This window comes from Festucalex cinctus, chromosome 11, assembly GCF_051991245.1.
Source record: "Festucalex cinctus isolate MCC-2025b chromosome 11, RoL_Fcin_1.0, whole genome shotgun sequence".
Lineage (NCBI taxonomy): Eukaryota > Metazoa > Chordata > Actinopteri > Syngnathiformes > Syngnathidae > Festucalex > Festucalex cinctus.
In genome coordinates, this window is record NC_135421.1 from 25,591,540 (window position 1) to 25,614,027 (window position 22,488).

Sequence of the window (22,488 nt, forward strand, 5' to 3'; positions counted from 1 at the left end):
TGATCGCGATATCGACCCACATCTTGTTCTCGTGTCTCTTACGGGTTCGTGTGCAACATTGTGTTTGCGCACAGGCTTGAACCAGACAGTTTGGCTGGTGTCAGCCTCTCAGTGTGCGCGTTTAAGTGGTTTGCAGGTCTATTTAGCCGCTCTGACTTCATCAGGCTCCCTGAGAGGAGGCTGAGTGTGCCTGAGGAAGCCCCGTGAAGTTCTTCATTGTCTTAAGACTCAATTGTAATCACCTTACTCAGCGTGACTGACACAAGAGCTCTCTGGCATGATTGAAAGTATTGATCTTTTGGCAGCTCTCACAAGACAAGTCAGAGCTCTCACTTACAAAAAAAAAAAAATCTCTTCATCTCTCTTGATCAACTGATCAATAATTAACATTAGGACAGTAGGGATTTAGCCATGTGAGACTGTTTTCAGCCACCTGCAGCCCGCCTGTGTTTCCCACCGGAGAGGAATCTGCTGAGTAAAGCTGATCTGCCGGCGTGGGGCAGTAAAAACAGAGAGGAAGGCCAAACTGCAGTGACTTTCACATTCATAAGCCACACACAGCCCGGCCTGTCCGGCGCCCTTCACTGTCGTGCAAGATCTGCAATATTTCTGTCACCTTGAGAGATGGTAAGCAGCCAAGCGCCTTTGGAAACAACATGCGTTTTCACAGCACACCCTGTTGCGGCAGAATCAACGTGTTAATCGCCTGATAATTGCGGTTTTAAAAGACGAACACAACCCGGGCGGGCGGGGTGGGGGAGAGAACAGTGGGCGGACGTGATGCGCTTTGTCCATTAGCTTCTGCCAGTCGCCACATCACGAGAACAATTAGATATGTCCTATATACTGTGGAAAGGAGCCGATATGGAATTCATTACACAAGCGGCGGAGCAAGGCCCAGTTAGCCCATTTCGAGCCGTTCGGAGCTAACCACCCTTGTTAAAACTGTATTTGTGACACATCTTTTCCATGGTAACGCAGTAATGACAGCCTCGCTGGCTGGAAAAACAGCACATTGGGGTTGTTTAGCGCCGCCGCCCCCCCCAATAGGGTTGCCCCTAAGTGGACCAGGCTGGAGACCGAGGTTACACATGTGTCACCCGTCTGATAGCGGCATCATGAAAATATGTCTGCACAAAATCTATTAGCAGCAAAAATTCTCCTGCCCAATCGGTCCCGTAAATAAAGATGGTAACCTTCATAACTGCACAAACACTAGTCGTAATGTTGTTTCGGTCAGTAATGAGAGCACCCTGTTGTTTGTCTCACTCTCTAAACCCCGAGGCCAAGGCTACAAGTCAAAACACAAAAGCAAGTGTAATTATGACCACTTATTTAAGTCATTAGTTGGATTCTTATGTTTAAAATATGTGTATGCTTTGAGTTACATGGAATGATTCTATTTAGAGGCAAATTTATTTGAAAAAAAAAATCACTCATTAGCGACTAATTGGATCGCCACACCATCTACTGTGCAGCAATTTGTTTTAAAACTTTGTTTTAAAACTGTGTTGGTTTGTTGCCAATGATTGGCAGATGATTGGCAAGAGTGCCTTCCCGGTGTCAGGCTGTTGTGTGACTGCTAATTTCAGCCGTGGGTCAGCAGCGAGTTGGAGAGATTTTCACTTTTCCACCAGTGAGACAAAGTGTATTTCTTTGCAGAATAACAATAATTTTAACCTAAACCCCATGATCGAACCCACTCCCTTCTCGGCAGCATGCAGCCAACAGCACATTTTGGTTTTTATGATTTGAGCAAATGGAGGCTTTTAGTTGGTAAATACTGTCTGAGTCAAGCCCTTACTGTCTTGCTTTAGTTGCTTAAAGCTATGACATGTTACATTAGCTCCACTAATGTCTTTGTTAAAGCTGCCCTAGTAGAGCTTAACAAACATAAAATCATCTTGAAATGTGTTTTGGTCTACTGTTACTGTTGACATTTACAATATAGGACCAAAACATTTGGCACACAATCTAATAAGATATTATTTAATAAGATAACACATAGCAGCACAGACAACATTTTGATACAGTGCTTTGTGTTGGTGGCATCTTTGTCCCCAAAATGTGTGTTCAAAATGGAGACAAGCTTGGCAGTTAGCTCGTTATGGAAAAATTGGCGTGGAATCATGCTGCATTCAAGGACGATGGGAAGGCGGATATCTCCCATTTGGATTCTACCACTTCCGACCTCAAAGCGTCTGCGGCAAATGTAAACAAAAAAATAAAATAAAAAATGTTTGTTCTGTTTAACGGAGTGAATCCAAATTACATCGGGTTATGAGTGGTTCCTTTTTTTTTTTTTAATAACTACATTGATGTTTTAATAAATAAATCGTAAATATCTTTCTAACCATGTTATTATGTAATTATGTTTTGTGATTCAACACATGGTTCAAGTCATTGGCTTTTTTACTAGCCGTTCGTCATTCACTACATGAAATGCGTCATTTTTTTTCTTCTCATGATCACAACCAGGACTGGACTGGCCATCTGGCATACAGGGCAGATGTCCAGTGGGCCGATGTCTTATACGGTTGATACGGTGATATTTAATTTTATTTTACCCCAAGAGAGGGAGAAGACCCGTTAATCGATTTACAATATAACTGGCCGGTCTAAATCAAATTGCCAGGGCCGATTTTTTTAATTAATTTTTTTACCAGTTCAACCTTGATCACAACACTGTACTCCCGTACTGTGACGCAAACTGTTTATACGTACATATTTGTACTTAGTTTGAGTGTGATGTGCCTCAACTTGTCCGACTTCCAATTAATCGCTGTGCTGCTGTCAAATCCAAAGCAATGCCCCCTTTCACACCTACCAGTTGAAAAACTTGACGTATATACACATTATACATCGGTGGCAGTAAACTCTTTGATTTCAGTTGTAGAATATTACCGTACACTTCATCTCATTTTTTGATACAACTCGTGTTCCAGTTCACTCCTTCACCATCCCAGACTTGTGAAAATTGCCTTGTGATATTCGTTAAAAAAAACCTTTTGATGATTATAATTTGTCCAATAAGGTAAGGGTGCTTGAACATCAAGCTAGATGCTCTTCTGAAAAGCTTCCCTGTGTTTGCGGTGATTGCAACCTAATGATACTGATCGGCACTGCGATGAAACTCATCAGCTAATTGCGGTATAGGAAGGTCGCTCGACAATTTAAAGTAGCTCAACCTGCAGGCGAGTGCGTGCAGAGGCTCACTGGATTACTTCGTGGATGGCAAATGAAAAGTACAGTCTCACCTGAATGTACTGGTCGCATAGAATACCAACAAAGTTTAGCAAAGATATTAGTGGAGTGGTATAGTAATGTAAAATATTACTGGCCGCAGTTTAACCATGCGGAAGCATTTGTTAAGTATTATCCGCTTGGTGCAGAAACGTGTAATGGCGCGGCGTGTATCCTGCTCACCCTCACGGCGCCATTCAATTCCTCGTTTTCAATACAGTGATCACGTTAGTGATGATGAAAATGTCAAAGAAAAACAGCGGCTTCTACGCCAACCTTGAGTTCTTTTCACATTCACAATTGCTCTCCTTTTATTAATCCGCCGTCTTTGCAGAGGACGCAATTCAGTCGTTTTTAAGCCCTACTCAAACACGAAAAGGAGGAACTTTGGCTGCATAGTGCTCAGTGGCCTTACAAGTAATATTGTCAAAACAAACTAGTAATGAATTTTCCACTTAAACATGGGATAATATGATAAAACCCGGTCTTTATTTAGTTCCATTCACCTATGGTACAGAAAATCCAATACGACACTTAACAGTAGGTCAAGACAAGTTTCTATTGGAAGGGGGAAAAATATTAAATGGAAGCATTCAGTCATGTTTGATAGAAAAGATCATGCTTTATTCATCTCACAGTGGAATGTAATGTGCATGTTAACAGTGGGGGAAGAACAAATAAAAACACATGCACTATGGAATCTGTTCAGGTCAAAATTTCACATTTTTCACTACTATCACACTCTTAGTTCACATTTATTTTTACCCCAAAAAGTTGGCCCCTTTACAACCTACAAAGTGATATAACATTTAAACAATTCTTTATTGGACACTCATTCAATGAAAATAAAAAAATTTAACCCCAGAAAAAAATAGAATATTTTTATATTTTATTACATGCCTTCTTGAGCTGCAATTTAAATTTTTGTGTGCACGCTCACACCTATCTCAAATAATTTTTTCCCCCATTGAAAAGAATGGAAATTACATTAATCCATTCCATTCTCCTCTAGCCCTGCAAAAAATACTTTTTTTTTTCAAGGACAATAACACAATAATATTGTACTTTATACACATATAAAGTAATAACTTAATTTAAAATAATGTGAAGAGTTATGCAGTTTGGGCATCATGATTTAAGACTTCAATTCATTGTGCTGCTCCCTCTGATGTGCTTGACTTGGCCACCGGAGGGCAGTATAATACAGACAGGCACAAATGAAAAATAGTATGTCAACTAACTATTGTGCCTCAGTAAGGTGCTAATATTTCTAGTTTTTCTCAGAGGCTAAAGATATACTGTATATGTGTCGGTATCACTCCACCGATGCTAAGTTTTAGCCCGTCGATGGTGTGTTTCCATTTTGTGCTAGCATGTTTTGTTTTTGTTTGTTTTTTTCACTCGCTCACACAAGCACGCACACATACAAACATGGTCTCCCAGGCAGGAAAGTGAACCCACACCGCCTGCACCAAAAGCAAGCGACGGTACCACTCCTCCACCTAGAGCCCGCTAGGTTCATTCATCTAATTGACACATTTGTTTTGGTTTGGTCATTTAGTTTGATAATAAACTTTAACTGGGAGTGTCAATAAATAACTTGAAGCCTCTTTTTTTTTTGAAGAATTGTTCACCATTTGCCAAACAACTCATTAATTCTAACCTATGTTCTCTGTATCTATTTTTGTTATGGTTTTAAGTTAATCATGTTACAAAATACCGTTGCTAACATGCTAAACGCTTTTTATAAATGACATTGGCGCTAAAGCTAACACAAGAGCGCGTGGGCTCGCCACAGTTTTACAGGGCACTAAAAGTAGGTTAGTGTAAATGGGCAATTTTATTTTTCACATTGATTTTTTTTTTTTTTTTTTTTTTTTTTTGTAGGTGCAATCACTATGCTGTTCCTTTTAATCACAATATGTTTTGTGAGTACATTTGGAGTATTTAATGTGTCGATTTATTCGCCTTCCACGTTTTGGTGCCCTCCCGTGCGAATGTGTGCATGAGCTTGAATACATCACGCACTCCAGGGATGTCCGCGCTAATGGAGGCTGAGGCTGTCGCGCTCGTATTGATTGCTCAGACCTACAGATTATTGCTGTGAAGAGTGACCAACAGCAGCTCACGGAGGTAGCGAGAGGGGAAAAAAAACAAAAAAACTTCACCAGCCGACAAGAGTCCGGCTGCTCTACGCCGAGGAGCAACACGTTTAATTGTTTGTGGTGTTCTCTGGCCCCTACTGCTGAGGGCCCTTGGGGGATGGAGGCTCGAACAGGCGCTGACCTTTACAGCCTCATTCACACGTAGACTGGGAAATGTATCAGTGATCCTTCCTTCACAAAGGCTCCAATTACCAGACACCAACAAAATCACGGCTCTTATGTATTGCAATAAGAACAGTTTATCCTTTAGAGAATAAAAGTTCAGCTTATGAACCAGACTCGACAAAAGTGGGTCAAATACACTTCTGTTCCTGAGGAGTAAATGACCGCTCCGTAGTCAAGGTAAAAACTGGATTAGCGTAAAATCCTCTCCACTTTTTTGGTCTAACTCTCCTGTACATTGGATGCACATTTCACGTCCAACCAATAGATGGCGGCACACTTATTTAGTTTGAGACGTTTCAAAGAAGAAGAACGAAACCGGAAGTACTGGATTTCAGCCTAGTTTTTGTTTAAAATAGTTGAACCTTATCCTCTGTAATCCTGTTTTTTAAGCCTACAGAAAGTGACAGTTGATGTTTATTTCACAATGTACATCTTTGGGCACGATTAGTGATGTATATTGTGAGATAGGTTTCGTTAGTTTGGAAAACAGGGATTTACTATAAACACAAGAGGGATTGGCACACTGTTACACTGCTTGATCGATATTTTTGTGCAATCCATTTCTCTCTCTCTCTCTCTCTCTCTCTCTCAATATATTAGGTATTTAAATCTTGTTTTGTATTATTTTAAAAGACCTTAAAAATAGGAAGTGCTGTAAGTTCTATAAAAATATGCCTGGAGAGTATTTTACAGTATATAGGGTGATTCCATATCACAGATTTCACTTATTGCGGGGGTGGTCTGGAACATAACAATGGAGAGGGGCGTTTACTGTCTATCGCCATGACTTTTCTGCCGCACGTATTGATGCACGGATGTAAGAAGGACTACAGGCCGGGGAAAAAGTCGTGTGTCCTGTGTCGGCATCTGAGCGCATCAGCATTCAGCTCGGTGGTTTGCAATTATAATGAATATTAATGGCTGTTTTCTCATACATAATATTCTCATAATGACTCTACAAAGTAAATGCAGCCCTCCTACAACAACCATTTATCATAACTACGAAGCAAAGCAGTAACACTGTCACCCGCTAAGGAGATAAAGCCATCAGCCCGTTTATTCCCTTGTAATTCCAACATGCGACTGAGTAAGTTGCTGTTTTATGAAGTAAATTATATGTGTTTTTACAGTCTGCACTATAGTTTATATCACCATATTAGTACAATTATGTTAAATGAATAGCATGCTGACATAAGACTGTCTCACTAATATATTGTGTTGACTAAATAGAAATGGGATTGTGTGTATGTGCTGGGACTTTTCTTTTTTTTTTGCGCACTTCTGTCAAATGCCTTTTCCCTCGAGCCATTAAAACAGCAGAGGAGCCCGGCTCAATCCTCACAGACATTATCTGTGAGCGACTGAACCCGGTTTGGGAATTGGTAAAGCCAAGGGAGAAATAGACTTGGAATAGAACACCCTGGCAAATTCCATTTCACAACTGAAGTGGTCTCCTTGTGAAAGATCATTTGGTTTGGAGTGAGTAAACAGAAGGGACTCCATCGCTCTCGATGACTCGCGCGTGTGCGAAAGCGGCGGATTACAGCCGATCAGGAAGTCTTGGCGCTGTTTGGAAAGGCGAAAGCCTGGCAAAATGAAGGCAACTTGAATCGTGGAGGAGTCCGGTTTCCTTATGTCGGCCGGCTGTGAGTGGATCCTGGGAGACATGTTGAGGATTCCCACAATCAGCATTTGATTTGGATAATAAAAGCTTGCGAGGCGTTCACACTTTTTGTTGCATTGCTTGCCTGATTCGTAGACACAGAAAAGTGGTTTGAAAAATTCTACCGTGACAAGTTAACGATGCTTAATTGTGGTTGAGTGTAACCTCTCAATCCACCATAGATGTATGAATTTTTAATAATAAAGTTTTGCCCATCTCACACACTTTTAAAATAGTTAAAATAATTAATATAGTATTAAAAATCAGTTGAACAAACAAACAAACAAAAACATAAAATGTATTACAAAAGATTATCTTGTAATATTTGTGTATGTACCTTTAAAAGGCGGGATCTGGACCTGCATGTGAATTTCTGGGCGTGAGCTGAGTTCACAGCAGCTTCTGCGTGCGCATGATCTTTGTTGCTCTTCTGCTGGCGTTCATTAACGTCTAAAAACTGCATTAAATACTGTGACTTGCCTTTCCCGCATGCAAGGTCATTTAAGTCAGTAACTATATTGTGAAAACCCATAAAAGACTTTTTTAAAATAATGAAATTAATTTTTAAATGTTACATTTATTTTGGAGTTGTGCGCCAATTTTTGCCATTTTATAAAGGTGATTTTTGAACTAGCTCTTGTTACAAAAACGTATCAAATTGTCCTTGAAATTTGGTAGTTTCATCATAAGACGTTTAAGATAAAGTTATTGAAAACATTTCATTTTGTTGCATTCTGTTACCATGTTGCAAAGAAAAACGATAGATCCGGGATTCTTTTTTTCTTTTTTTTTTCTCAATTTTGTTGGCAGAAGCGGTTGCTTTGAATCGGATTCAACAAGCTCAAGAGACTTGCGAACAGTTACCAAGCTCAAGGCATTGCAACGTTTTCATTTTGTACAAAACAAAATCTACCTTGGCCATTGTGGTCAGGATGGTACTCAAAGGCAGACACCAAATAAAATAAAATAAAGGCACTGAATGCTCCTGGAGTGTTGAAACTTTTTACGAGACGAAGGTCCTTACTAAATTATTGTAGGCTTCTCAAAAATCAAGAAATAATAAGAGTGGAACTCTCCGCAGGCTATTAACTACTCATGCGTTTTGTCTTCATGTTGTTATCTATATTTGTTTTGTTTTTATTACTATTCACATTCTCACTTGACTCAAAGTTTGATCAAACAGATTCAACAACTGTACTGTTGAATGCCAAAAAAAAAACAACTGCTCAATGAAATGTGAATACAGCGATACCTGAGTTTAGTTTGTTCTGCGAAGAAGACCAGAAAAGAATTTATTTGTATATTAGATCAATATTTTCCATTGTAATGCTATTTATATTAATCACAGCAATTAAATAAAACATCACTGTATTGTGTAAAAAATATAATGAAAGTATAAAAAAAAAAACTTGCCATTATTGTACTTCCTGTTGTATTTGTGTTTTAGGTGCATGCCGTAAGGGGCGTGGCCTTGTGAGTGACTTTATGAGCTGGAGTTGGCTTGACCGTTTAGTGTGAACGTCCGAGTGTTAGTTGTGGCCTACAGCAGCATCTTACGAGTGTATTCATTTTTTGATTGTATGTCCCGTTCAGTAAACGGATGAAAGTGCGTCGGCGGCATCTTGAATTTTCTATACTTCTGCCATTACCGATGGAAGAGAATCTTCCGCAGGGCCTGCGCACCAGTTGCGACTTGTGTGGGTTTGTCTACATATGTTTCTCCTGCCTGCTCCTACTGCTTTGGAAATGAGCAACAAACAACATATTCAAAGTTTGCGACAAAGCTGAGCTACATAGAATGCTTGCTCTCCTACTTTAGAAATTTCACAAAAAAAAAAAAAAACAAGTTGTTTTAAACATTACTTTAGTTGTGTGGTGAAGAGGGAAAACCACTTTGGCCACTAGCCAATTTCAATAAACTTTTTCTTTTTCTTGTCCTGAAGTGATTCTTTTGCATATGTTGGTTGAAGAAATACAGTGGTGCTCTCTTCTTTGCCATGTAAGAGTTTCAATAAGTAAGCATATGGCAAAGCGGGGTGTGAATGGAGTGTTGTTAGCTCATTGTTTGCGTTGTTGTTTATTTAATGCAGTGTCAACATTTATATTTCTTTTTTTTATATAAGTATATTCCCCATCTTGTCTCACTTCCATGTTACTCCAAACAATATGCCAGTGTAATACTAATTGTATTATATTGCTGTTTGTCGAAACTCTTTTGACATTTTGCGAGAATAGGATGCCCAATGTTGGTGAAAAGTAAAGTAGACAAGCACAAACAGAGAATCTGAAGTTTTTCCATAACAAGTGGATTTTTTTATTTTTTATTTACACAGGGTTGGCATGGTAGCATCTCCGATGTTATTCACATTTAATTCATATCACCGTGTTGCTCTGGCGATATCCTGGACGAGTGAGAGTGCCTGACGGAAAATGTTGTTGTTGGGGCAACTTGGTTGTCTTTTTAAATTACTTGTACGTTTCACATCCACAACCAGGGGTGAAGTCTGGATTTTGTTGTGTTTGCATCCGTATAGAAATGAAAGCTAAATAGAATGTTCATCAAATTTGATATGAGGTATATTGGATTATAATCACTGATTTTTAGACTAGATGCTGCTGGTAAACTTAAAAAAAAAAAGATTGTTGTGCAAGTTAATGTTATTTATTTAGTTTCATTTAAACAAATGTATCGGTATTTACAACATCACTGTTAATTTAATTTCTGCCTTAGGTTTGAGTTAAATTCCTCATAACACATGACAGGCTATGGATGGATGGATGGAAATTGATACTGTAGACAATCTAGGTACTATAAATAGATACTAATGATGGATGGATGCTGCAAATAGATAAATACATAGATACTTCAGATAGATATTTCAAACGGTTATAGTTGGGTCGATACGTAGATAATAGACAGTAGGTAGATACTGTCTGTAGATATAGCTATATACATAGATATGTACGTAGATAGATAGATAGATAGATAGGATAAGATAGCTACTGTAGTAAATAAATATTTTTGGTTAATGATGTCCTGACTACATTTTTTTTTTTTTTTTTTTTTTTTTTGCATTCGAGTCCAAGTAACATGATTTTGAGTGTTTACCGAGTCCTGATCCGATACAACAGTTAATTTTCTGTGCCTCTCATCTTTTTCTCACCACCACACAATCCCGAAATAGTACATTGTGTAACATAAAACTAAGCTATTGCTGTTCCTTTTCTCAGTATCTTTATTCTTCAGGATTATTTTTTTCACCTGATACCGATCAAATCAGGACGACTGTATTAATCGGCAATTAGTATATCACATGTCAGTGATGCACATAAATTCATTTTTGGCAGTCGGGCTCGTTCGCTTTACCCCGCGAACAGAGGCGCTTCACTCTCTGATTATCCTTGATGCGGCTCTTGTACTGGATCTCATTAAGGTTCACCCTGACAGCATGTATTGATGGAGAACACCTGAACCCTCAGTGAAGGCAGACCCCGCCTGCTATGACAGACCCATCAAAGCGGGGACGCCTGTCTTGACTGACTCAGCCTTGAGTTGCGCCTGCTTCCGAGAGCTGAGTCCAGCACTGCCTTGCCCACTGGCGCCCGGCCAAACTGGCACAAGTACTATTGTCCTTCACTCCCACCTCCCGTTCCACGCTCGCTTTCCTGCTATTCAATTATTTACACTAACTTTGTGTTGCAAAGGTAGTTGATGTTGCATGCGTGTGCAGAAAGAAACAACGTAGCCGTTAAGAGGAGCTCGACATTGCGCCATTTATTTTATTATTATTTTTTTTGTCATGCTTGCCGACCATATGACACAGAGCTTGTACAGTATGTCTTGGACCAGACTTTTGAACAGTCCCTGCATCATCTGGTGTAGCTGTCACGTCCACAATTACGTTATTGCTGTCTCACTCGTAAGAGCAAGAGTGTCAGAGCTCTCGGAGCCAAACAGATGGAGCTCGTTGGCAGCAGACGGCATGCAAATCATGGATCATTTGATTGGAGATCTTATTTAATTATTCGACCAAGTGGCTGTCTCGGAGAAGCCTCAATTCATGCCGTCTCGTGCACGATAAGTGTAAGCAACTGTTGGGATAATCGACAAAACACGATGACTGGAATTTCACGTATAGTTGTTGATAAAAATGGATTTAGGTTTTGCATTAAAAATCTGGCACAGGGATACAGCCCTGAGCCTTAATTAGCAAATAGTGTTGATTCAACCATTTGGCATATCACTGCTAAGTTTTATGTTGATACCATAATGAAGGTGTTGACGAGGGGGTGGCAACAGTCGCTGCTAAATTCATAGTCGCATAAATTTCTCAACTGTTGCATTGTACTATAACTAAAGCAGAAGTGGTGTTTATTTACTTTTTTTTTTTTTTTTTTAAACAAAAAATATGTGAGAACCAGAGAGGCAGCTTTAACAATGTGCCAAATTAAAATCATGTCAAATGAGAGCAAGGATTTCAAGTCAATGGAACGAAACATTTAACGCCGGGCTGAAACACTTTGCGGGAAAACAAAATGAGCTGTATTTAACATTCAAGCATAATGCAGAAAAGTGACAATTGCCGATCTCCATGGAGATCAATAACGGCGGCGGGATCATTGTGTAAAGTGTCTCCAGGTTTAATGCAGAGAGGATGTCATTATTATTTTCCTTCTCCTAATGACCATCATTATGCACGGACACTGATTGAATTCCATTTGTTACCTACGTTTGAGGCTGAGTGGAATAATTACCATTTAAGTGCCTCGATTAAAATGCATGCACGGTTGTTCATATTCACACCATTTTTTTTTTAAATACGTAACTAAATTATTATTTATGTCCATTATTGAAATACAAAATGCATCATATGTATCCCCAGCTTTAATTCAGTACTCAAGGTATAATACCATGCAAGCATTACTCAGCCGTGCCTTTAAAAATAACAGAATAAAAAAAAGGAACAGTTGCTATCAGTGCCATGCACTCTTACATTTTAATTAAAATGGATCTACCCAAAAGACTAATCAATACAAACCACTTTTTCCATATTGATTTGTCAACCAATTCTATCACATTCAAAATAGATGCGTTTTAATGATTGCACACATTCACTTCTGAATGCAGCGCAACCTCTTCGGTTTCATTTCTTTTTTTTCATTTCAATGCATTTTTCACAAAAGGAATTAATTAGAAATGTTTCCTTCCAGGGTCACTATTATAAAAACTTCATGAACTTTACAGGCAACACTGTCAATGTCAGTCACGTTTAAAACAATCTTGACAGTTAAAAAACTGTCACAAATGCAAAAACAGTCTGCTTTTACTCTCATTGCAAATGACAAAGGTTGTTTTGCGGCGATGATTTCAGTCATTTAACATTCTTGGTTATCACATAAGTGTAAAAAGATGTTGACCCTCTGTAAAAGCAACAAAAGACATTAACTGGAGTAACAAAACATGTTGAAGAATTGGCAATATGCCCAGAAATAATATCTTTGATGTTTTGAACGATATGCTAATGTCAATTTTGGTCAACTTCTGACTTGGACAAATTCACGGGTTCTACTGTATAAACGTCATTTGGTCAGAGTCTAACGACGTCAAATGGGGGTAAAAAAAACTCATCTATTCTATCCCATTATGTCTCTAGATATATTAAAAAATATGTATTACACTGACCCAACAGCACTGATAGCACCATGCTAACATAGAAGGTGTCCTAAGTCTAAATTTTGCTCCGCTTATAGGCAGGACAGGACTGCTCATCTGGCATATGATATCATATCTGATTTTGCAAGGCCCACAGAATATTGTGTTCTATTGCTATAAAAACATGGAACCTATCAAAAGAAAGATTAAAGTCTCTTCTTTCATCAGGAAAAAAGTATGTTTCTATCTGTTTCCGTTTTGCAGCAATTAGCATTAGAATATAGCTAAGTTTCAACAGTTTTCACAAATCTATTCAAAATTGTAAGTAATTTAGTTTTTTTTCCTAGATGGTCCTGGTTGATCTCCTTTGCTCTGCTGCCACCTGCTGGCCGTTTGTGTAATAACTACCATTTCTGCAACCGTTCTTTGCAGTTGAGAGGCTGCATCAAAGCCTTCTGTATGCTCTAGCATAAAAAAAAACACACACACACACCAAAAAAACAACAACGTATAAATACGTCTTTGGGACACTTAAAACAAAAAAAAAACGTATTCGCACGTTATTGGGAGCAAAGGAGTTAATCGCAGTAAGCAAAACGGTGTCGGATCTGATTGGCTGTTAGCTAGCTAACACATAACATCGAAGTGCAGCATAAGCAAAGCAATGGGAAACAAAAATGGCATTATCTAGTAGATTAAATTCAGCAAAACGTCGCTGTTTACATAGATATTTTCATGGAAGCGGCAGAGTGACAAGTGGACACCAAAATGATTTTGAAGCTATTTACAGGTAAAATTGTTACACATTGTTGCTTTTACGAGTGAAATCCTACAAAAAGCTTTCCACTTCTAATCTCGTTTACTGGTGGTCAGGTCAAGTAATGGAATGGACTTGCATACCTGTGCTGCAGGTAAATAGGGAACCACGTTGACTCAAAACCCAGCCCATTCCTTGAGATAGAGCGCCTATAAATAATACAGTCGCTGTGAAATGTGAGTCAAAATGAGATTTGGCCGTAGCTAATCAATCAATGACAGATGACTGCACTTGCACGTGCGCTTAAAAAGGGGGGGCGACAAATGCAGAAATGCGAGCGAACAAGTTGTAGTTTTGTGCCAACAGTAAGACTTCCTGGCGATTTATCAAAGTCAGCGGCGCCGAGCGGCGTGCCTGCGTGATTGTAGTTCACGGCGGACAGAATTGAGGCACAGGCACTGAAAGGAATGTTTATGCCCTCAGCTGTGGCACTGTCAGCCTTGTGGAATTTACTGTAAATCACATTGCTTTTATTGCGAGATTTAGTAGCTTATCCTCCGTGGGCTCTATTCACTGCAAAGCTTGGCCCTATTAAGACTTCAAGTCCGGGTAGATGGGCGCACTTGGATACGCATCTTGAAATAATGTGAGAAATGAGTCTTTTTCAGGACTAAATCATAGAGAGAGTTAGGATCATATTCATTTGCCTCATATTTTAAAAACATGCAAGGGATTTCATGGCCAAGAGTTGCTTTCACTCTACTTTTATAGCAACAAACACTTTACATAACAACAATATGCACTTATTGTACACACGTTGTACAAGGTGCAAAATTATGGCAAAAGTAACACAATTTCTTTTAATAATAATTGATTTTTCAAATAGTATTATACACAATTATGACAAAAAAAATTGTCAAAATGTGTAGTCGTTTAACTGAGTTTTATCTATTTCAATTGAGTAGTTATGTGCCATTTCATACATATGTAAATGATGTTAACTATTGTTTTAAATCACAACATATATTGGGCCGTGGGTGTGGATATTATTTTAAGCGGCGATCAGCCAGTGATGTGACGTACTTGCTGGGTATTAAAAAATAAATAAAAAATAATAATAATAATTGATATTGAATCGATTTTCCCTTTCAAGCCTGAAATTGATTCATAAACCCATGAATCAATTATTTTATGTCTGTTTTTCTAAATTCTTAAGAAGTTTGTTGTATCTTACTGTTTTCTTAAATTTTATTGTTGACATGAATTTAAAAGTATTTTCTTGCATTTATGAAAGACCTGACTTATTATTGCATTTTAAGACAATTCAGAATGTTTTAAATTGATGTGTACAATTATTGAATTAGATTATGAAAATATTTTCATCTCATCCTTGCTGATGTCAACGTTTGTGTAACACAATGCGGTATATGCCACGTAAGAGGCGGGACTTCCGACCTCCGTGAGTTTGCACGTGAGTTTGGTTCCGGTCTGGGTTGCGCAGCCCACGCGTCGCAAACCGAATCGGAACCTCACCTGATGTGCAAAAACAGTCCCGCCTCTTCCGTGGCATATGCCCCATAAGTGATGATAACACGTTACTTTTATTAATAATAAATTAAATCATTTGACCAGTTACTGCCTCCGCAAAATGTACTTTGGAATTTAATGTTTGTAGAGTTTTTATCATGTCATTTCAGACGAATTGATGTGCTATCATGAATCGATATCAGATTGAATTGAAGTGAAGCGAATTGCATTGGAAAAAAATCAAAATGAATCGAAGTGATCTCTTGTGAATCGGAATCGAATTGATTGAGGAAATTAGAATCGACACCCAAGCCCTATTTAAGACTACAAACCTCTCTACTCAGCCACTGGTAGGCTGATAAATAGAATTGTGAATATTGTTAAGTATTTTGTTAAGTGATTTTGTTTGTTTGTTTTTAAATAATTCCCATCACATTAATTAGTTTTTTCCACATAGTATGCTTTTGGCATACCATCTCCCGGGTTATTTTGTTGTTTATCCTTTGAGCCTCTTGTGGTTTTGAGAAGAATACCACATCACAATAACATAAATTTTGTTGCTCACCAACAATCACGACGGCTTCATGAGTGAATTTTTCCCGAAACGAGTCGAGGAACAAGGAAACGTAAATAAAAACAAATGTGTCTTACCTCCTGATGTGTGTTTTGTATAAAAATGTTCTGAACTGAGGCTTCTATTCTACTGTGAAATCATCAGCGCTTTGGTTGGTTGCATCCAAGTAGTAGACTTCATTTTTGCCTCAATTGCTTCAAGAGGCGATCACTTCCACACAATTAGCACAATTCTTAACGGTCACTTAATCAACTAATCGATTATTATGCCCATCCTTTAAATTAAATGTTATAAAACACTGAGCGTTACTCACTTAAACGGTCAATTTTGACATCAGTCAGATTGGTCGGAAGCATAATTGTGCCTCCGAAAAACAACAATTACTAATATCCTCCTTCAAATCGTCAAGCTTTTGACGTGTTCCCGGGCAGGATTTCAGCTCGTGATGGACATGAACTGTGATCTCGGAATCGGTATGTGCGGGTGTCGGCGTGATGTGTGCGTTGACGTGCTGTAGCAAGGGTTCAGGGAGGCAGCTGAGCAAAATAATTTAGAATGTCCTGCCTGCTGACACAAGGACAAAGGCACCGTCTCAACATGCCCATATGAGGAAGCAGACAATGGCTGTGGCTACACCTGGAAATGCACTGCTGTTGTTTTTCACCGTGACCTCTAAAAAGCACGCCGAGATTTCCACAGGCTGCTCTCGCACGTGCCGACGGTTCACTTGGCCCATTATTGCAGAAGCACAATGTAATGATTTCTGTTTTTACAATCTGCCGCTGACGTCAAAACGCTCACTGAAGAAGTGACGTAGAATATTTTAGTAACATAGAACCTACCGCCGGACAGCTCTTTATCTGGAGTAGCCGAACGAGCGGCGTCGGATTTCTCCGAAGACCTCATCGAGTTTGAATTAGCATGGTGCAGCCAGGGGAGTGGTGGAGGTTGAATCAATGCATCACTCTTAGGGCCTTGGCTATGGATATGAGAAGGCATAATGGGACTTTTGGTGCCGATGCTCATATCATGTGTCTAACCAGGGTCTCCCTGCATTGCTTCCCCAAAGGAGAAGAGATTACCTCCCTCTGTCAAGGCCACGGACACATAATGAAGAGGTGCAGCCAGTGCAATGTCCCACTCTAATGTAGGAATGAAATAAATATTGAATAATAATATAGTGCCTTTTAGTCATATGTAAAATCGTGGCCACCTATCTGTGGAAGTGTATTAAAAATATATTTCAGCACAATTTTCAGTTCACTGCTTGTACTGGGAATGTGTTATGCATGTGAATTCGACAATGTTAGACGCTTATTGCTGCCACACTAGAAACATATGTTTGGCTTATGTATTCAGCAGAACGAGACAAAGCAATTCTTTTTGGTTCAGGTCACTGGCAAGAGACCTAGCTAGCTAGCTAGCTATAAATGTCTTCTATTAAATGTATTTTTCAACACTTGTCAGCATAGCAGGAGAGCAGCGTAGTTTAAGCTAGCTAGCTAGCGCTAAATGTCTTCTTTTAAGTATTTTTTCAACACTTGTCAGCATAGCAGGAGAGCAGCGTAGTTTAAGCTAGCTAGCTAGCGCTAAATGTCTTCTTTTAAGTATTTTTTCAACACTTGTCAGCATAGCAGGAGAGCAGCGTAGTTTAAGCTAGCTAGCTAGCGCTAAATGTCTTCTTTTAAGTATTTTTTCAACACTTGTCAGCATAGCAGGAGAGCAGCGTAGTTTAAGCTAGCTAGCTAGCGCTAAATGTCTTCTTTTAAGTATTTTTTCAACACTTGTCAGCATAGCAGGAGAGCAGCGTAGTTTAAGCTAGCTAGCTAGCGCTAAATGTCTTCTTTTAAGTATTTTTTCAACACTTGTCAGCATAGCAGGAGAGAAGCGTAGTTTAAGCTAGCTAGCTAGCGCTAAATGTCTTCTTTTAAGTATTTTTTCAACACTTGTCAGCATAGCAGGAGAGCAGCGTAGTTTAAGCTAGCTAGCTAGCGCTAAATGTCTTCTTTTAAGTATTTTTTCAACACTTGTCTGCATAGCAGGAGAGCAGCGTAGTTTAAGCTAGCTAGCTAGCGCTAAATGTCTTCTTTTAAGTATTTTTTCAACACTTGTCAGCATAGCAGGAGAGCAGCGTAGTTTAAGCTAGCTAGCTAGCGCTAAATGTCTTCTTTTAAGTATTTTTTCAACACTTGTCTGCATAGCAGGAGAGCAGCGTAGTTTAAGCTAGCTAGCTAGCGCTAAATGTCTTTAAGTATTTTTTCAACACTTGTCAGTATTTTTTCAACACTTGTCAGCATAGCAGGAGAGCAGCGTAGTTTAAGCTAGCTAGCTAGCGCTAAATGTCTTCTTTTAAGTATTTTTTCAACACTTGTCAGCATAGCAGAAGAGCAGCGTAGTTTAAGCTAGCTAGCTAGCGCTAAATGTCTTCTTTTAAGTATTTTTTCAACACTTGTCAGCATAGCAGGAGAGCAGCGTAGTTTAAGCTAGCTAGCTAGCGCTAAATGTCTTCTTTTAAGTATTTTTTCAACACTTGTCAGCATAGCAGAAGAGCAGCCTAGTAATGCAGCTCGTAACGTCGATTTATACCACAAAAAGAACATCAACAGTGACTTCAACTGCAAGTCAAACTTGGTGTTTTTATGTGAAACTTAACTCATTCAACTGCCTACCCAGCTAAAATGTATTTTTGACATCTATAGAGGAGAATTAATGCGCTGGCATATTATGTTTTAAGTTGTAACATGCTAACATGACATTAAAATGTGAAACTTATCACATTAAAATGTGAAAACTTGTCATGTTATGTGATATTTATAACGTGAAACCTACCACGTTAACGTAGAATTGTTCATGTGTGGCACAAAACTTAGGCCTACCACATTAAAACGTGAAACTTTTCATGTTAAAATGTGATAATTAATGTTAACATGTGGGACTTAATTGTCACATTATATGTTGATCGTATCACTTTATTTTTAAAAAGAAAAGTCACCATCTAAAGTGACTGATTAACCCCAAAAAACTTTAGATGTTCTGGTAAGCTTTCCTAAAAATTGTCTTGCTTACTATAGCAGGTGTCTGAAAGTTTTTTCCCCACCTGATTTGAGAGATTTTAAATGGTTTTGCAAAATGTAGCTAGGTGTGGTTGTTGGAGCTCTTTCAAATGTTGCAGCTTCCCTGACCAATTTTCTTCTCATCTTTTCGTACATTTTCGAGAGATGTCCAGGTAATGTCATTATTGTCTTCAACGCCCCCTCCGCCCACCCCACTTGATGACTGTCTCAATTGTGTTCCACGTTTTGTTTTATGCCATATGAATTCCTTTTCACCCTTCTCCTGACTGATACTTTTGAACAATGAGATCCATCTGATGCTCTTGAGAGCCGGCTTGTAACCACAAAAATGTCAAGAAAAGCCTACTAGAACATTTCAACTTTGCTTGGGTTTAGTCAGATGCACTTTAAATGGTCGCAGGTGTGTGCAGATTCACATTTAACCTTCTGAGTTGGAATGTTACTGCTAAATTCTGAACAGTGCCACATTGCCAGTTTTAAGAGGGTGTGCACACTTTTGCAGGTAGATTTATTTTTATTTTTTTTTTAACATTTGAACTTTACAGATTATAGGGCACATTCATGGTGGGAAATGTTTTGAAATGATTTATTTTGGTCTCATTTGGTAATCAATGTTGTTCTGACAGCCGTAAATGCACAATTATCCCTATGTGATACAGAGACAGTTAAAGTCCAGTGCAATGTGTGCATACAATAGTAATTAGTAGGGGTGTTAAAAAAAATCGATTCGCCGATATATCGCGATACTACATCGCGCGATTCTCGAATTGATTCAATAAAAAAAAAAATCGTTTTTTTTTTTTTTGTTTTTTTGTAAGAGCTCTGAATTGTTCATTCGGTAGTCTTACCGATTCAACGTCTTATCATCATTGCCTTTTTTTTTTCTTTTTTGTGTGTGTGTGTGTGTGTGTGTGTGTGTGTGTGTGTGTGTGTGTGTGTGTGTGTGTGTGAGAATCGATTTTTAAACTTCCATTTTTAATGGAAAAATATTCAACAAAACGTCTAACTTCGGGTTAGGATTCACACCTTGAGCATGGAAGAATGTTATATGAACGGAACATTAAGCCTTAATATTTTATTTTAATGCTGTTCAAACATGAAACAGATTACAACCTCTATAAGACTGAAATTTCAGATAAATAAATCATACATTTTCATATAAATCTTACACTCTACAAGCTTACTGATTAGTATTTTCTAAATTTGAATGAAAAAAAATCGCAACAATCGACTTATAAATTCGTATCGGGATTAATCGGTATCGAATCGAATCGTGACCTGTGAATCGTGATACGAATCGAATCGTCAGGTACTAGGCAATTCACACCCCTAGTAATTAGAATATCAATATGTGAAAACGGCTTTCGGGCCAATAACAAATGTTGCGGCGAGCGAGTCTCCTCGTGAACGCGCAGCTCATTAGAGGGGCTCTTCTTTGAATTTGGCTCTCTCCTGCAGCGGTCATGCGCAGTGTGCAGCGCGCCTGCCTCCCCTCCAGTCGGCCGAGCAGCTGTCCAAGGGCTTGGAATTCCAACATGGCAGAGGCAGTGGTCAGTCTCGCTCGCACGAGCAACTTGGAATGCTCTCCGCTGTCGAGCCGCGGCTCGGGCAGCCTCTAACGCCCCGCGACAGCGACCAGACCTCCGCACTCGGATCGATGCTCGCGTAAAAGCCCGCAGCCGCCCTGTCACCTACACAGGTAAGCCTCCATCCTCCCTCCGTGTGATATTTATATATATATTTTTTTTTTTTATTATGACACGCTCCACACGCGAGTCTCCTTCCCCGTTGCCATCTATTCGAATGCAGCTTTCATCGCCTCCAAAAAAAAAAGAAAAAGAAAAAAGCATGACAAGACGACGCGGCTTGCAGGATGATGACGCACGTCTGCATTTGAATAAGTTGAAACAACAAGTTTTCGCACGTTGATTTGAAAGAAAGACGGGGGGGGGGGAAGCGGACGAAAAACTTGACGCATTTAAAGGCGTCGGGACGCGATGACTCGCGAGATCAACTGTTTGCAAGTACGGTTATCTATTTGCAAAAAAAAAAAAGTAAAGGGGAGGAGGGAGAGGAGGGGGGGGGGGGGCGCTTCCTCGAATGGGCGGCATGAGGAACGTGTGTGTGTCTCATGTCATCCTCAGTGTGTCTCGTCAGGCTCTTGCAAGAAGTGTCACACTCCTGTGCAGCCCTCTTCCTTTAAAAAAAAAAAAAAAAAAAATCCTCGTTGTCCTCCTCTTCCTCCTCGCATGCATGCACGCTGATTTGCGTGGACACAACAGGGAGCCGAAAAAAAAAAAAAAATCATTCGTGTGTGTGTGTGTGTTTGTGTGAAAGTTGTGAAAGGAGATCTCGTGTGGCTGCAATGAGAAGCAAGCCGTTGGAATTCCACCTGGTGAACGTTGCGAATCTGCTGTCTTCCTTCTCCTCTCGTTTCCAGGCGTGAAGACATGATTACGAGCACCAGCTTTTATGGTATGTCCCTCTTTTGAAATTCACATCTATTATCTGTGCTATTATTTCATCTTTATAGCCTTAAAAAAAAAAAAAAGAGGATTGCATTTGTGTACGTGTGCATTCAAAGTTTCCCCCCCCCCACGTAAATGTGTCAGTTGAGACCTTTTGTGGAAAGTCATGTTCCATTTCTAATCAATAGATGTGACACTATCAATTAGAACCCAAGTACAGCTCATTAGGAAGACTAAAGGACTAGAACCACGTTTAATTATATTTCTGCTCTTGCTGCAATTCAACTTTTCCTTTCTCATTTTTGCTCGCAAATCACTTACTGTCACGTATGTAGAATTAATATGAAATCATTTATAGGGGACGTTTTTAACGTGTGTTTCAAAAAACAAATAGGCTTTGAAGGACACTTTGTATTTGGTGTAATTCAAACAGATGCTTGAGTTTGTGGGGAAATTAATTACCTTTATAATATTACAGGTGCTCTGCATGCATGATATGAGTTTCCGAATTCAAAACATACAACAGAAAGCTAGCTTAAAATTAAGTTTACAACCAAAGGTATCGAGTGCTCATGTATTATTTTTGACACTGATGCATGAATTATACATCCATACTTTTTACATATTTAAATGAAAGAGTTTTGCAAAGATACATAATTTAAAAAAGACACAAGCATATTTTGCTGATTTGACTGTAAAGTGTTTACGGCAAACCAGTAAATGCACGTAAAGTGAGCACAAAGTTGTGTGCTTTAGCAAGCAGTCTGTCCAAAGTCAACCACGTCCACCTCCATCGACCAAAAGCACTTAATTGTATTCCAACATTTCATTTGCATGTTTCCGCCTGCTTCTGCAGAGGAAATTAGCATCATCAGCAATGAGCTCAAGTATGTTTTCATTCCTCTTGAAAAAACAAAAACAGCATTCCAGCACCCGTCATTCAGTGAGGACGTGAAAAAAAAAAAAAAAAATGTACATCCATTATGTTGGAGTGTTTAGTTCTAATGTGTTGTTGTAAAGTGGGTTTTAAATTTGTTGTTCAGTTTTTATTGAGGCTGTACTTGATTCTTCTTCTTTTTTTTTTTTTTTAAATCATACTTGTTTTTTTCTCTCCAGTAATTTTTACCTGCATTTGTAATTGGAAATGCGCATAGAATGTTGAATATAATACAAAATGTAAGGTAATCCAAAATAGTAGT

At 39.0% G+C, this 22,488-nt stretch overlaps 1 protein-coding gene across 3 annotated transcripts in view; it reads left to right on the plus strand.

Annotated features, from left to right (window-relative positions):
• The window catches only part of fign (fidgetin), a 67,078-nt gene that overhangs the window by 14,816 nt on the left and 29,774 nt on the right, over positions 1-22,488 (plus strand). For 2 of the 3 annotated variants that reach the window (XM_077537703.1, XM_077537704.1), the window contains 2 exons: positions 20,280-20,520; positions 21,159-21,296. In XM_077537703.1, the coding sequence (XP_077393829.1) occupies positions 21,272-21,296 (25 nt within the window). In that variant the 5' untranslated portion in view covers positions 20,280-20,520; positions 21,159-21,271. Of the gene's footprint in view, positions 1-20,279; positions 20,521-20,784; positions 20,846-21,158; positions 21,297-22,488 lie in introns of those variants that run through there. The other variant, XM_077537705.1, reaches the window with a different exon arrangement.